We start from the raw sequence: 17,154 nt of genomic DNA, 5'->3' as shown, positions 1-17,154 counted from the left end.
AAGGGGTTATGTTCAAAAACATTTTACGTGGGTGATTACAAACTGATTATCCAAGGTGTTCTCGTTCAGTCTTATTACCGTAACCTTATAAATACAGCGGTGAGCCCCGTGCGTAATGCTGCACCATAGCACTGCTGGCACTGCTGGAGGTCCATGCAAATTCGGATTCGGAGGGAGAGGGTCTTCAGGGACCATATTCCATTTGGTATATAAAAATATGTACCTTTTATGTCAGACCACTTCTTTTTTAATCCTGGGACTGTGCGCTCTGTGTTACTGACAGAGTTCACTGCTGCAGCAACATGTTGCCACTCACTCTGCCTTTTTTTGTTAGTGATCCCAATCCCGTGACCGCCAAACATAACTACTTTTCGGGCCTCCACCTCACACACACGTGTCTCTGCTTCAACCTCCGTGAAATTGCGCTTTTTTGCTATTCTCAGTCCTTCTGCCATTGTTTCCGACAAGACATTATACTTGCATCTGAGTCTGCTTTATATGCAGATCGCATTCATGAGGTATTTTGCATTGACCATTTATGGTTAAAAAGGGGCGTGTACAGGGCGGAACGTGAAGCTGATTCAGCTGCGCACACTTGTAGGCTCTGTGATTTATAAAGCAAAGATTGCTTAGATGTGTTCGTACGCAGGGTTTTATAAGTCTGAATATTTTTTGGCGCACGCAAAACTTGGCTTTTGGGCGTACGTACACTTTTAGTAACGATCCCACGCACAGTTTTATAAATGAGACCCCAGGGGCCTCATGTACTAAGGTTGCGTACGCACAAAAACGTGGCGTACGTCCTTTTCCACGCTCACGTTCAGATGTACAAAACGTGAAATGACCGTAAAAATGTGCGGTCCCCACGCCAGCTCCAGAGCTGTCGTACGCACGTTTCTACAGCTATTGTTCCTTTGGCGACACTTAGAGGTGACGCTGGGAAACTGGGAAAAAAGGTGAAAACAATGACTCAGAGTGATTTGCACATCAGAGACACATTAATGAACAATTAACACACCTTGCAATTATATGGGTGGCTATAAAAGCATGCGCAATGGATGAAGAAAATTGTTTTAAAAATGGCTGCGTTAGCGTTGTTAGAGGACATCGCAAATGGTCAAATCCGAAGGGCGCTGGAGACGCCGGGGCCGACGGAGGAGACGCCGGGGCCGACGGAGGAGACGCCGGGGCCGACGGAGGAGACGCCGGGGCCGACGGAGGAGACGCCGGGGCCGACGGAGGAGACGCCGGGGCCGACGGAGGAGACGCCGGGGCCGACGGAGCAATCCGTGCCCTCTCCTTGCTTGTCTATTCAAAAATAAAAAATTTAAGTTAATAAACACGAGTCAAAGTCTTTAATATCCTGGCATCTTTACGCACGACTTATGTGTATTGCAAGCAGCCAATTGTATGACCAGTAGGCTATAATTATAGCATTTATGACTTCAGCATATTTACCTTGGGGATGATCGGTGTCCCCTTCATGGGCTCCCACCACTCCGGTGAGAGCTGTGTCACCGATCAAAGCGGCCACTCTCAAATCGAAGGGGGAGAGTTCCCCCACTCCCGTCCCCCCACCTGTTGCGGTCACGCTTCGGCGGTGGGCAGAAACCCTCCGCTTCACCTCCACCTTGAGGTCTGACCACTTTTTTTTAATTTCAGAGTGTGTGCGCTGCTGAGACCCCACTGCATTGACGGCCTCGCAAACACACTCCCACTCACTTCTCTTTTGTTTTGCATTTATCCCTGTTGACAGGGTTCCAATAGCATATGCTTGCGCATTTCTACCTCGTGGAGCAAAATCTCGAGCTTGGACTCCGTGAAGTTTCGTTTTTTGCCTCTGTTCATGGTGCCAGGTGATCGGATTAAGAGGTGAATCTCAGGTCCAGAGGCCTATTTAAATGAAATTGCATATTTAAATGAGGGCGTGGACAGGGAGGAGTTTGGCACCTCGGCATGTGCGCTCAATTCCACGTTTATCGAGATGTACAAAAGAAACGTGCTTGGATCCATGCGTTCGCACACTTTGATACATCTGAATTTATTTGTGCGTAAGACAGTTTCTGGGTTTTGGCGTACGCCGAGTTTCAGTATGAAATCCACGCAAGTCTTAGTACATGAGGCCCCAGGTCTTCTGGAAATGTTTTTGGTTGCTGTGTCATAATGCAGCTTAATATTGAATATATCGTTGCTTAAGGCACACTCATTAACGAGGAAATGTCAAACTGGCACTGCATGTTAAAAAGGTTGCTGACCCCTGCCCTATAAGAAGCGTATTTGTGTGTGCGAGAACGGCAGTGTGTGTGTGAGTGATGTCAGCGAGTCAGTGGACGAGCGAGGAGCGTTACCGTGTGTCAGTGTAGTGAATGAACGAGTCCGGTTGTATCTGTGCAAACTCTTACTGTAAAGTTAGTGGAACTACGAATGAAGTACCCAGTCTGTCAAGAATTGGTGGCCGTTTCATTCCGACCATATTCTGACCTATAAGCCGACCCACTGCTAGTCAAAGTGAAGGGTGTTGCCACCGGGAGAACATCGATCCTGGAGGGAACGTCTCCCCTGTGCTTCTCGACTACGGTCTGGGAGCCGACAGCAGGAAAGGTGTAACACTTCGATTTCAACCAGGGCTGAATTAAAAGTACATGTTTTTCTCAATGTTGTTCATCAACAAGGTTTAAAGTAGTAACTTCGGGCACATGTCAAAATAAATGTATTTTTCTTCCGATGTGTTTATCTTTATTTCTTTCATTGTGCCGCGGCCGTACTGACTTGGATATTCTCTGATATTATGAATTTTAAAGTCTGCGTCGGGTTCTCCCACTCTCTGGTACTTCGACAACAAGTAAAGACTCGTAGTTGGGGTTATCTCGGCCATGGTGGAGAAGGAATTGGGGGGAAAGGAACTTTGGCTTTGACTCTCTGAAGTCCAGATTGAACAGCGTCATGGAGCAGAAAGGAATTGTTGCCGTATGCAGACTCCCGGAGGAGCTCCTCTGCCGCTGCCGGAGGAGACCGCATATGACCGAGAGGTCGGAACTATGGGGCGTCGGAGAAATGACATTAACCCGAAGTGAACTGACAGTTGTCTACTGAAAACATCTTTCTCGAATGCCGCCTGAGTTTGTTTTTGCTGGTGACGTTAAGAGGTCTGCCGGTGGCTCTATTACCACTAGTTGAAATGGATACAGCGCCACCTATCGTACCGTGGTATGAAATTCTTCGGCCAATGAATCGATTTTCTCACAGCCATGTATAATCGGACAATTGCAGTTGTCCAATTGAGGAGTGTAATCAAACTGTGGCTTTAATCTGATTAAGCTGTGCATGTAAACATACTGCTTGTCAGTACGTTTACATGCACAGTTTAATCACTAGAATCAACGGGAGGTTTAGGGCGATGGGCTTGCAAGGGGCGGCATTTGACTTAGGGTCTTAGTTTGTAAGAGGTGGGATAAGTGCGGCCGCTGTCATTGCAGATTGTTTTGGTTTGACCACAGACAAAATGGAGGCAGAACTCATCGCGATCATCTTAAATGTTGCTAAAATAATGCATCATATATTCCGTTGTGCTCACAAAATCTGAAGAATCGATCGATGAAAGTTTGGAGCATGAGTTAGAGACAAATAGAAGAAACGATGAAGAAAGAATCCCGAACGACTGCGTTACCGGAGAAAGAGGGCGTATTTTTTGCTTCATTTCACATATAACAAACACTGGGACAAATGTAGTTGATTTCTGTGTTTAATTGAACAAAAAGGATTTGGGAGGACGGGACCCTATAATGTTCAACTGTTGTCAATAATAATAATAGAAAAAACATTTTCTAATTAATTCACATTTCCTACGGAGAAAATACTACCTCAGGGGTATTATTCAGGGCGCATGTGCAAGGATATGTTCACGTGTACAGCCCATCAGGAGAATATCAGGACTTAAGGTGCGTTCACACCAAACGCGAAGGGGTGACACGATCCCATACAAAGTGAACGTAGAGACGCGAATCGGGCGACAAATTTGCTCGAGTTGAAATATTTCAACTTTGCCGTGACATTTGCGTGATGACAGCCAATCAGCGTTCAACAGCGTGGCCACTGAGTGACATATGTAACGTAACAGCCAATCAGCGTTCAACTGGCCAACCGTTCCCTGCAGTGCAGTCCGGGGTGAACCGCAGCAAATTCGCCAGACAAAACTTGCATTTCGCAGTTGCACAGTTTTATGATTTGTCGCGCGACAAAAATTGGGCGACAATGCGAACGGGAGACAAATGTGTCTTTTGGTGTGAACGAACCTTTACACTTTTGTCTGAAAGCAACTAATGTGTGAGCATTTGATTACATTATAGAAAGAGTCAATTTATGGGTCACGGTGGTAATTGTTCAATGGAAAGTGTAGTATACTATGCATGCAAACGTATTCAATAGCTTTAACTGTTATTCAGGGATCAAAGTGCATTGACATTTAAAAAATAAATGGCAACTACTATTGGTTAGTTAAAAATAATAACAAACAGCTGAAAGTTGTGTTCATTTACAGCAGCACCTTAGTGAAATAAACTTAGTTTAAAAACAGCTATGGCAGCAACCTTCCTAACTATAGTGAAATAAAGCAGGCTTGTGTGAGGGAAAGGGAGGGAGAGGTGTGAGGGCAAGATTGCCGATTGTACATTGGCTACCTGACGTGAGTTTACAGGGCTTAAACTCACAATCCCAGCTTCCCAGAGTCATATTGTACACCTATAGTTGATGTTGCAACATTGTTCTGAGAATAGACCAATGTTACCTATTTTATCAAAACTTACAGTACAGTAATTGCACTGATAAGTCAAATGAAAGAAAATGTTTAGACTGTCTTTCGGGGGATGAAATGATGAAATCAGTACAAAAAAGTAAAGCAAATATTTTTTTGTTACTGTAATACAGTAAAATGCTCAGCTGAATTGACTGCATAAAAAGCTTTTCGCAGGCCAACAAAAATAATAAGATAAGAATATAATAAGAATATAAATTAGTTGAAACAGATCTACATATAAATCACTTTGTATCCCACCTCCGATCCTGATCAGGCCAAAGGAGCTCACCTACAACACAGCAGTGCTCACCTGAGGCCTCTTTATGCTCTGACACATGATTGAAGTGTTTTGCCTGTTGAGTTTGACTTATTGGTAATTATTTGTTGCGTTTTGAAGGCCAGTGTTTCCAGGTGAACCAAGTGTGCTAAATGATAAGATTTATGCTTAGAGTTTTGCCAAAATGTAAATTAGATTTTGTGGGTGTAAAAAAACTTTTGAATTGTGCTTAGAGTTTATCAGTCTGGAGTCTTGTAGTTGAAACATGAGCTTCAAGTTTTCAGAATTGTGTGCATAGTTCCATTTTTGTGAGTATACAATCGAGAAAAACGAAAAAAGAAGTATGATTTCTTATAAAGCGACCCGTTTTTAGTTCAGTTTCGTTGAGTGTAAACCCAAAGAGGACAACCCTCACTGTGGCTGGTTCCAACTTCAGCACACCAGGCACACGCACACGCACACGCAGGCACACACAGGCACACACAGGCACACACAGGCACACAGGCACACACACCCACAGGCTTTCTAACTGCATCCTGATCAGATTACACAGGAGCAGCTGCCCTCGCTGTTGGCTGCTCAGCATCTTGCTTAATGTGGTCTTGTTGGCCTGGTGGACTTGTGAAGCTTATGTTTTGGTCGTCTATCTGCAACGCATGTCCACTGGAGGTGAGGGGAATTGATGAACTAGAGCAGGCATCTCCAAACGGCGGACCGCGGTCCGGGTCCGGACCAAGTGACGGTCCTATTTTTATGTTTACTTGAATTGTAGGCCTAATGTACCTGTTTTGTTTACTTGAAATGTTAATATGCGTTACTTTGTCTTACTCGTTTTTCATGGTTAAAAGTAAGCTATTTGGAAATTGAAAATAAGTACATCTGAAATGATAAGGTAATATGCCGTGTTGATTGTATTTGACAAAAGAAGGCTATTAGGACGTGGTAGGTTCAGACCTTTCTTGGAAGGAATTTTTAGTAACTGGACCTTGTTACTAACAGTAACAGGTACTGTTGTGTATACTATCTTGTTGTATGGGGTCTTGCATTGTGTACTGTTTTATGTTAAGTGGTGTTCAGTATTGTATGTTGTGTGTATGCCCTTGGTGTGTGTGGTTGTGTAGAGTTGTGTACATCCATACGTGCAAGGGCAAAAAATTGTGACTGTGATTTCACGCGCAGAGGCCAACCCCGTGAAGACACCTCCAACCTCGCTCGGCATATCTCCCAAACAGAAATAGGTGTCACTTTTCGCACAGGTCGGGTGATACGTGTGGAGTACTTGTTTACTTTGAGTGTGTGGGGGTATGTGTTTGTGTGTGTATGTTATGAATGCAGTGCGCTGTATGAAGGATAGGGAGTATGCTTGTTGTTTAGGGGCTGGTGTTTCTGTGTGTTAGGTGTGGGTTGTGTAGGGTTGTGATGTGCGTTGCCTTCAGTACCAGCATGGTGGACTGACGGGAGGAGAGGGTGTGTGTTTGTGTGGGGGGGGGGGGGTTCGGAGGGTTAATCTCTGGGACATTGGGAGAAGAAGGAAGCAAGGGGAATTAACTGCCACATAGTTGCTTAAAAATAGTGTTTCCGTGAAACGTTCCCCTCTTGTGCGTCTTCCTCTGGGCATTCCCTCTGCCTCCTCTGATCTCTGCATCTGGTCTTTTGTTTTTTTGTGCCTCGCTTGAACAACACCCATCACTCTAAAACTGCTCGACACTAATTTTTACATTTAGGGAATTTTGCTTTAATCCAAAGATGCGGCTTACAACGATTCATTCACACATTCATACACCGACGGCGGAGTCAACCACGCAGGGCGACATCCAGCTTGTCAGGAGCAGTCAGGGTGAGGCGTCTTGCTCAGGGACACCAAATAACTCAGCTAGGAGGAGCCGGGGATCGAACCAGTGACCTTCCGGTTACCAGTCAACCCGCTGTACCTCCTGAACTAAGCCGACCTCCAATATCCCCCATATCACTGTGAAACTGCTCCACAGTGCCTAACTGTGCTCTCCACCCAGTGACCCGGCACTGTCACTCATTCAATCCGTTCACTAATCGTTTGCGCTTCTTTCCTTCCTGATATCTTAGGTCCTTCCTGTTCAGCAAGGAGGGGAACCCCAACAAGCGCAACCTGCACAATGAGACCTGCCTCCACGTGCTGTGCCAGGGCCCGCAGATCCTGCTGCTGCCAGAGGGGGCGCTCTCCCCGCGCCTTGCCCGGCCCCAGAGGGACGAGCAGCGACGGGCCGACAGCCTGCAGGTGGGCTTGGTCTCCCGCTCCTTAAATCACCTGCAAAAAATAGGAGGCAGAGTCTTACTGTGTGTGTGTGTGTCCCACAAGATGATCCTGAGCTGGACGGGGGCCAGGCTAGGCAGGGGCCAGTATGAGAGGGCCAATGTCAACGCAACCGACAACCACCACAGCACCTGCCTCCACTACGCGGCGGCGGCGGGCATGAAGAGCTGTGTGGAGGTGAGAGAGAGATGCTCCTGAAAGGTCAACACCATTTAGACAGAGGGATGGCGAGAGGGAGAGACGTTTAGCGTTCTCTATGCTAAACCTCTGCCGCTCCATGATAAATAAATTATAATTCTGTCTTCCTTACTCCCTCTGCCCCTTTTCCTCTCTCTACCCTGCTCTCTCCATCTCTCCTCTTCACCTCCTCTCTCACTCTGTCTCCCACTATGGTCTCTCTCTGTCTCCCACTATGGTCTCTCTCTATCTGTCTCCCACTATGGTCTCTCTCTATCTGTCTCCCACTATGGTCTCTCTCTCTCCGTCTCCCACTATGGTCTCTCTCTCTCTGTCTCCCACTATGGTCTCTCTCTGTCTCCCACTATGGTCTCTCTCTCTCTCTCTCTCCCACTATGGTCTCTCTCTCTGTCTCCACTATGGTCTCTCTCTCTCTCTGTCTCCCACTATGGTCTCTTTCTCTCTCTCTCTCTCCCACTATGGTCTCTCTCTTTCTCCACTATGGTCTCTCTCTCTGTCGCCCTCTACGGTCTCTCTCTCTAGCTGCTGGTGCAGAACCAGGCGGATCTGTTCGTGGAGGACGAGGAGCGCCTGACGCCGTGTGACCACGCCGAGCGCCAGCAGCACACGGAGCTGGCCCTCAGCCTTGAGTCCCAGATGGTCTTCTCCTCCTCCTCCTCCTCCTCCTCGGCCCAGGAGGCGCACGCCGACTCCTGCCTGATCCCCAGAAAGGAGGTGAGACTGAGACCCCCCGACTACAATCACGGAGAGGAGAGGAGACGAGGGGGAGTGTGTGGTTAGCCGCTTGTAACTCCTGGCACTAGCTCACCTGTTGCTAGTGCGTCTTCAATGTGTCTCTGTGTTTTCTTTGTCCAGTGTTGACCCTTGCCGCCCAATACCGGTCTGACACCGCTACATTGACCACAATACATTGTTGGCAGGCTGGTTAAAAGGTTGAGTTCTTTATGTCGTTGGCTGTAATGATGTTTAACCTGTTGATATAACAGCACTCATCTGCAGACCTTGGAGTTTGTCATTTTTATAGTGGCTGCTGATTTGCAACCACAGCAATGTTGTTGGCCAGAGGGTTTGTATCTGTCCTTGTCTGGTTGCTATGGTTTCCCAAAACCGAAACACGCAGAATATCATTAATCTTTGAAAAGGTCAGAAAATATTGAGGATTCAGGCGATCCTTTCACAGCAATTTGATGCCATCAAGGATTTATAGTTCTCTTTTGGATGGCTGTGTCTCTCTCTCTCTCTCTGTCTCTCTGTCTCTCTCTCTCTCTCTCTGTTGGTCATACAGCTCTCCCTCCAGTCACAATGTATTTTCTCTGACCTGTCGATACTAATACTTGCGTCCCTTGTTCCTCTGGCGCCCCCTGCAGCCCTACGAGGGTCTGAAGCTGCAGGACCTGCGGCGGCTGAAAGACATGCTGATCGTGGAGACGGCGGACATGTTGCAGGCTCCCCTCTTCACAGCAGAGGCGCTGCTCCGAGCACACGGTACGGGACCCCCACTGTGTGTGTACGGTGGGTGTGTGTGTGTGTGTTAATGTGTTAACATTGTGCGTCATTCAGACTGGGACCGGGAGAAGCTTCTGGAGGCGTGGATGTCGGACGGGGAGGGCTGCTGCCAGCGGTCGGGCGTGGCCATGCCCACGCCACCGCCCAGCGGCTACAACGCCTGGGACACCCTGCCCTCCCCCCGCACGCCCAGGACCCCCCGCTCCCCCCTCACCCTCACCCTCACCTCACCCACAGACAGCTGCCTCACCCCGGCGGAGGAGGCCATGGCCACGGTGAGCACAGGACACTTCCTGTCCGTTGGCTAATCCCAGGCCAGCTTGGGGTTTATGTTTTTTTTTTCTTCTTTTGGGGTCTATGATTGGCCGCCAGGCAGGTAGTGGTCATAAAGCTTTGAGTATGTTGTTATGGTCTAAACACTCAATAGCTGCTTATACTCGCGGATGCAGCCTGTGAGTTAAAGAGAAGAGGGAGGATTGTGTTTGTTTTGTTACCAAATGAAAGGGACACAGCGTTTACCACAGCGTGGAGAAACCTGGTCGCACCCCCCCAAAACTACAGTCAGAAAGATATACGTGCACATTTTTGTGTATATGTGCTCCTATATACAAAGGTTTGTTACCAAAATTGGTCTGCATCATGGCAGCAAATTCGCTTCACAATGGTAATGCCCTGATATCTATACAAATACTTGAAATGTAAAAAAAAATGTCACAAACAAGTCACCTGCTTATAATAACTGGTGCTTATCCAATTCCATTTACGTTCATTATTCTCATGCTCTTGAATAGCGCTAGTGCTGCGCTACAATTCCATTGAAACTTTGCACAATGTACAAACAACCGTTTTATTTTTATGATCAAAGCAGTGTGTGTTGATGAGAACGGAAGCGGGTCGCGTTTCTAAATTGTGCACTCACACCGCCGCAGCCTTACAGCCGTGGTATGACCTCCGATGGCTCTAAACCTTGGCCTCGCGCATTGATACCACTCATGATATGAACCCCAGAACAAGCCCATCCAATCCTGGACTGTGTGTCCGTTGTGCTGTGGGACGCTGCCCGACGGCGCTCGGGGGCTCGGCTGGAGTGCAACCCGCTTTACACTGTAGCTCTGCTCTCACAGAGTCTGACTCGGCCCAAGACTGGAGCCCAAAGACGCAGACTTTCTCCACACAGCACCTACATATATATATAATATATATAGATATTGCAATTTGGCTTTTAAATATCAACAAACTAGAATTAAACTTGTGTATTAAACAATTCGACTGTTTCAGAAATGAAATATCTTCGTTACGACGGACCCTCTTGAGCCCTGAATGTAATCCTTCGACAGCATCCTGCCATTCGCACAGAAATCCTTAGATATAAACATCACAGCATTTCAAAGGCTATTCACAGACTCATTGATTTGTTAAGCTGAAGCTTTTCAATGCAAAACGCATGAAATTAAGTTCAAATCTAAAGAGTCTAAAAGTCTTTGAGTCTTTGCAACTTCAAGCAACACACAGGGGCCTTAGAATATTGTTTGAGGTACTTTGAATTGGGTATTTGTTACTGCAGCCTTCACAAGGGTGTGGCCTGTATATACAGGTTTGTTTTGTTCAAGCCTTAGTTGTTAGCAAGGGCCCATATTCACATAATTACGGTTCTTCTTATCCCACTGCGGGAGTGCAGGTAAACGCGTCACAGTATTGGTTAGAAGCTGCTAGGTTATAGTTCTCTTGGTGCATGCTTGCACTGTCATTGTCTCTGAAGGTGTAATGTTATCCATAGTCTGGAACAACAGCAATAGCTTGCTAAATGCTAATAGAGATGGGGGCATGTAGGGTACAGAGGGGTCCTGACGTGTTGTGTCTGTCGGCCTGCAGTGTGGGATCTGCCTGTGCTCCATCTCCGTGTTCGAGGACCCCGTGGACATGTCCTGTGGCCACGAGTTCTGCCGGGCCTGCTGGGAAGAGTAAGGTCACTTTGTTCTTGGATGGTTGTGTTTGAGTGTCTGTCTGCGCAGATATACATGTGTTTTTCAACGTAACTTGGGTTGATTGGGGGTTTAACTGTGTGTGTGTCGGTCTGTGTGTGTGTGTGTGTGTGTGTGGCTCCAGGTTTCTGAACATTAAGATCCAGGAGGGGGACCACAACATCCTGTGTCCAGCGTTCGGCTGCTACCAGCTGGTTCCTGTCCAGGTGATCGAGAGCATCGTCTCCAGGGAGATGGACCAGAGATATCTGCAGTTTGACATTAAGGTGAACATGCCCGCACACAGATGCACAAACAGACGGGCAACGACACACACACACAGATGCATGCACTTACACACATAAAGCCGATGGCTCATTAGTTTCTCTGTTGATGTGTGTCTCATGTGTTGCCCTCCCTCTAAATCCTCTCTGTGCCCACCCCTTTCTGCTGCAGGCCTTTGTGGAGAACAACCCAGCCATCCGCTGGTGCCCGGCGGTGCGCTGTGAGCGGGCCGTCCGGCTCTCCCGGCCGGGCCCCGGGGACAGCGACCCCCACAGCTTCCCTCTGCTGCCCTCACCTGCCGTGGACTGTGGCAAGGGACACCTGTTCTGCTGGTGAGATGAACACACACACACACACACACACACACACACACACACACACACACACACACACACACACACACACACACACCACGCACACAATCTCAATGAGGATCACCGTGCCCTTTTTCTTTTTTTCAAACACACTAAATTCCCTTTTTCCTCTCCTGCTACTCTCCCCTCCCCTCCTCCACTCTACTTCTCCTCCCCCCTCCCCTCCTCCTCCTCCTCCGTCCCCTCTCACCTCCCCTCCTTCTGCCCCCCCCTCTTCTCCCCCCTCCTCCTTCTCCCCTCCCCTCCTCCTCCCCTCCTCCTCCCCCCCCTCCTCTCCTCCCCTCCCCTCCCCCCTCCTCTCCTCCTCTCCTCTCCCCCCTCCTCTCCTCCCCTCCCCCCCTCCTCTCCTATCCTCCTCCTCTCCCCTCTCCTATCCTCCTCCTCGCCCTCCCCTTCCCTCCTCCTCCTCCTCCTCCTCCTCCTCTCCCCTCCCCTCCTCTCCTCCTCCTCCTCTCCCCTCCCCCCCTCCTCCTCCTCTCCCCCTCCCTCTCCAGGGAGTGCCTTGGTGAGGCCCATGAGCCCTGTGACTGTGAGACCTGGAGGAAGTGGCTCCAGAAGGTTACGGAGATGAGGCCCGAGGAGCGTGAGTCCATCCGTCCATCATTGTTCCGTTTCTCCGTCCATAGTTAATATTAATGATGTGCTGTGTCTCGAGAAATGGAAACCACTTTAACTTGTAGCCTTTGTTGCCAAGGCCCTGTCTTAAACCCACAGGGTTTGGCCGGTGGTACAGCCAAACCTGCCAGGCCAAACAAAAAAAATAAAAGTTGGCTAACCCTTTTGGCTGCTTGTCACAATGCGTTTGTTTAGCCTCAAAAGACACTGTTGAGGCTCTGTTGAGGCTATACAGAGTTTCAACAGAGCCTCAACTGAGCGTCGGTATTTTTAAGAAACAGAAAGATATGAGGAGATGGATTATGGATGTCAAGGTAGTTCATGGGAGAGACGGACCATGTTCTCTGAAATGATTCCATGATGAGATTAGAGAACAAAGACCAGCAGGAGGGGGGAGTCTGTAGAGAGCTGAGGCTCCATTAGAATCTTTATTTGTCATTGGGTTAAATACAAAGTATTTACACAACGAAATTAATGTGCAGATCTTGTTCAGTGCTTTTTTAAATAAATAAATAAATAGAATGCAGTAAGAAATATTAATAAATATATAACAACAATAACAACAATAAGCCCAATAACCCCTCCCCCTGCCTTCCACTTAAGGCACATTAAAGTGTCCTACACCCTCCCCTCCCTCCCAGACAACAACGCCTTCTGCCCACATATATCTAAATAGCAGCAGGTCCAGGAAGGTAAGCAAGATGAGGAATGTCCAGAGGTAGTGGTGATCGATTATCCATCCACCTCCATCCATGATGGAGGTGTTCCTGCAGTCTAGACACCAGTGAGACTCGGTGTGTGTGTGTGTGTGTGTGTGTGTGTGTGTGTGTGTGTGTGTGTGTGTGTGTGTGTGTGTGTGTGTGTGTGTGTGTGTGTGTGTGTGTGTGTGTGTGTGTGTGTGTCAGTGGCGGGCGTGGGCGAGGCCTATGAGGACGCTGCTAACTGCTTGTGGCTGTTGACCAACTCCAAGCCCTGTGCCAACTGCAAGTCGCCCATTCAGAAGAACGAGGGCTGCAACCACATGCAGTGTGCCAAGGTACACACGCACACTCACACAAGCATCGATACATTTAGGGAAATTAAAATGATGTTTTTTGCTGACTCCTGTTTAAATTCTGTAAGTAAATACGGTTATTGAAATTGAAACTTAAAAGTGACTTATTAATTGGCCACTATCCAAAATGATTCTCTCTTTCACTCTCTCTTCATCTCTTCCACTCCTTCTTTCTCTATCTTTCGCTCTCGCTCTCTCTGCAGTGCAAGTATGACTTCTGCTGGATCTGTCTGGAGGAGTGGAAGAAGCACAGCTCTTCGACGGGGGGCTACTACCGCTGCACCCGCTATGAGGTCATCCAGCAGCTGGAGGAGCAGTCCAAGGAGATGACCGGAGAGGTAGCACCACCACCTAACTTTCCAACCCCTACAACATGGCAGCACCACCTAACACTCCCCCCAGCACAACACGGCAGCACCACCACCTAACACTGCACCCACCACAACACAGCAGCACCACCACCTAACACTGCACCCACCACAACACGCACCACCACCTAACACTGCACACATCACAACACGGCAGCACCAGACTCTACCACACTCTACACTCTACTTGTCTTCCGTTGTAGCCTAATTCTGAACTACTAGGATTGCTAAGGAGCCATGTATTACAACTCATGGAGAATTGCATTAGCAAGGGCAGGGTTAGGGATTCGATTGCTACTGGGACCTAGAAGGCATTCTCTCACAGAATGGTCTATTGTAAGACACTTTGAATAACCAGCATCCACTGGTCGCTGGTCAGTTGCACAGAGAAAGGGGAATTGGTGTATCAATTGTGTGCAGAGGCAGGTCCTTGCCAGTGAAGCTTCTCTGATTGTTTGAGCTGGGAGAGCTATCCGGTAGCAACGAGTACCCTAAGCCAATAGGCAAACTGCAAAGAAAAGGAATTCGTAGGTGAGGCAGTTTGAAGTCACTGCTGGACGTGTTTCTACGAACAAGCTCCTTCACAAAACTGCCAACCCATGTACATGAGATGCAAATATTTCGGCCGATTCCAATGCTTAGTACACATGTCTGTGCATGCGGCATGCACAAATTTGTAGTCTTGCAGGAAAAACCTCAGCTTTACGGTGTTGCACACAGATTTGCTTGCTACATGTCCTATTCATACAGAGGTACTCTCACAAAGCGGCCCCCAACCTATGGGGGCGGGGGCTGCTGCTCTTACACACAGAGACACCGTTATTTGAAGTTGGTTTGATGTTGTGTTCCAGGCAGAGAAGAAGCACAAGAGTTTCCAGGAGCTGGACCGCTTCATGCACTACTACACTCGCTTAAGGAACCATGAGCACAGCTACAAGGTAACAAACACACACACAAGAACCATGAGCACAGCTGCAAGGTAACACACACACACAAGAACCATGAGCACAGCTACAAGGTAACACACACACAAGAACCATGAGCACAGCTACAAGGTAAAACACACACAAGAACCATGAGCACAGCTACAAGGTAACACACAAACACAAGAACCATGAGCACAGCTGCAAGGTAATAAACACGCACAAGAACCATGAGCACAGCTAAAAGGTAACACACACACACAAGAACCACGAGCACAGCTAAAAGGTAACACACACACACAAGAACCAAGAGCACAGCTAAAAGGTAACACATACACACAAGAACCACAAGCACAGCTAAAAGGTAACACATACACACAAGAACCACGAGAAAAGCTAAAAGGTAACCCATACACTCAAGAACCACGAGCATAGCTACAAGGTAACAGACAAATGAGGGACTGTCATTGTCTGATCAGAGTGGGTGATCAACTGTTTTCAGAACAACACAGAAAGCTGTATTTTGCAAGATGTTTTGCTCAATGAGGTGCAATCACCACTCTGGCCATAATGGAAGTCTCTCTCTCACTCACGTTCTCTCTCTCGTTCTCTCTCTCTCTTGCTCGATCTCTCTCTCTCGATCGCTCTGTGTCTCAGCTGGAGCAGAAATTGCTGAAAACCGCCAAAGAGAAGATGGAGCAGCTGAGCAGAGCATTCATTAGCCGTAAGACTCTCTAAGTAATTCAATTAGTTATTATTAAGAACTAGTTATTAACTAAGTTACAACAATCATTTCATACAAGTTATTAAAACTATAGTATAATTGTATACAAGTTATAACTACATAGGTTAAAACAACAATTATAATCTTTTATACAAGTTATTACTACCATAGTATCATTTTATACAAGTTATGACAACAATGTATGGCAGTAGGTGTCACACTGCCATACAATGGGCCATTCCTTCATAGATGTAACTGCTTCAGGGTTTGGTTCCAATTCAGAAGCTGAACTTGGAGGCTTCAAATGCTTTTCTAATGCGAGCTTCTGATTAATCCAAACAGATGTCTTCTTCACACAAGGCCGACCACTGCCACTAAATATAGAGAGACCCATTAGACCCTGTTCACAAACAGATGATTGCAATTCATGAATAGATTCCCTGTCCGCCTCTCGAGTTCCCTGTCCGCCCCAACCCGACTCAAAGCCGTGTCCGACACAGTATTCTTTTTCACCCGTTTCATCCAAATTGTGCGGTTCACCCGTCAGGTACCCGAGCATGTGCAGGACTCTGGACGCGATATCCCCCACTAGGATTCTTTATTTGTTGTGGAAGTACAATAGACGTCCGAGAACCTGACACAGTCTTTAATTCATAATATCATCTTGAGGTGCACACAGCTTTTGGCCCTGATATTATATATTATATTATAATATATAGATACCTTTATATTATATTATATTATTTAGATATAGAGCTCCGGGAGTCCGCAAATGGCAACAATCACTTCTCCTCCATGCTGCAGTTCTAGACTGCAGGGGGTTAACGCTGATTGGCTGTTATGTTACGTCCTTCAGGGAGCGAACACTGATTGGAATTGTGGGAGTTGTCGTCTTCAATCTACAAGCGCCAAAAAGTCACTGTCCGCATTTTTTCGGTCAGGAAGTCATCAAATTAGAAATGTATGTTACTATTCGACTACACATGTGACCCACTTTCAATACAGATTCATGACTCCACCGGTGAAATTCTACTTTAAAATGTGCTAATGCGATAAGGATAAGGATAAGGGGCTACTTTGGGTGTGTTTTTGTGCTTATGTTTATTTGCATAGATTCCTGACTGAGGTGTGTGTCTGTTTCTGTGGATGTTGTGTGTGTTTCTGTTTGGTGTGTGTGTGTGCGGGTCCCTGTGTTTCTGTTTGTGTGTGTGTTTGGGTGCAAGCTTGTGTGTGTGTGTGTGTGTGTGTGTGTGTGTGTGTGTGTGTGTGTGTGTGTGTGTGTGTGTGTGTGTGTGTGTGTGTGTGTGTGTGTTTGCCCGGGCAAGGTGAGGGGACGCCTCCGGACACGCGCTTCATCGAGGACGGGGTGAGCGAGCTGCTGAAGACGCGCCGGGTGCTGAAGGTCTCATACCCTTACGGCTTCTTCCTGACGCCCGGTAGCACGCAGAAGGAGATCTTTGAGCTCATGCAGGTGAGTCGCAGGATGCTCCCCGTCTAGCAGACTAACCCTAATGTAAGCTAGCAGTCTAACCCTAATGGAACCTAGCAGTCTAACCCTAATGGAAGCTAGCAATCTCACCCTTAACGGAAGCTAGCAGTCTAAGCCTAACGGAAGCTAGAAGTCTTATCCTTAACGGAAGCTAGCAGTCTCACCCTTAACGGAAGCTAGTAGTCTAACCCTAATGGAAGCTAGCAATCTCACCCTTAACGGAAGCTAGCAGTCTAACTCTAATGGAAGCTAGCAGTCTCAAGACTGGCCACACTACAAGATTCTCAGACATTCCTCC

The 17,154-nt window shown here is 47.5% G+C and overlaps 1 protein-coding gene across 3 annotated transcripts in view; it reads left to right on the top strand.

The window, feature by feature from the left end:
* LOC115535646 (ankyrin repeat and IBR domain-containing protein 1) overlaps positions 1-17,154 on the top strand; it is a 50,461-nt gene that overhangs the window by 20,210 nt on the left and 13,097 nt on the right. For 2 of the 3 annotated variants that reach the window (XM_030347028.1, XM_030347027.1), the window contains exons 3-16: positions 7,152-7,323; positions 7,405-7,536; positions 8,080-8,271; positions 8,925-9,042; positions 9,118-9,338; positions 10,936-11,024; positions 11,170-11,311; positions 11,481-11,641; positions 12,178-12,266; positions 13,204-13,334; positions 13,556-13,690; positions 14,572-14,658; positions 15,301-15,367; positions 16,693-16,838. In XM_030347028.1, coding sequence (XP_030202888.1) covers positions 7,152-7,323; positions 7,405-7,536; positions 8,080-8,271; positions 8,925-9,042; positions 9,118-9,338; positions 10,936-11,024; positions 11,170-11,311; positions 11,481-11,641; positions 12,178-12,266; positions 13,204-13,334; positions 13,556-13,690; positions 14,572-14,658; positions 15,301-15,367; positions 16,693-16,838 — 1,882 coding nt within the window. Of the gene's footprint in view, positions 1-5,649; positions 5,739-7,151; positions 7,324-7,404; positions 7,537-8,079; positions 8,272-8,924; positions 9,043-9,117; positions 9,339-10,935; positions 11,025-11,169; positions 11,312-11,480; positions 11,642-12,177; positions 12,267-13,203; positions 13,335-13,555; positions 13,691-14,571; positions 14,659-15,300; positions 15,368-16,692; positions 16,839-17,154 lie in introns of those variants that run through there. The other variant, XM_030347029.1, reaches the window with a different exon arrangement.

Source organism: Gadus morhua, chromosome 22 (assembly GCF_902167405.1).
Source record: "Gadus morhua chromosome 22, gadMor3.0, whole genome shotgun sequence".
Taxonomy (NCBI): domain Eukaryota; kingdom Metazoa; phylum Chordata; class Actinopteri; order Gadiformes; family Gadidae; genus Gadus; species Gadus morhua.
Note: the sequence above shows the minus strand (reverse complement) of the source record. Positions and strands in the feature narration are given on the sequence as shown.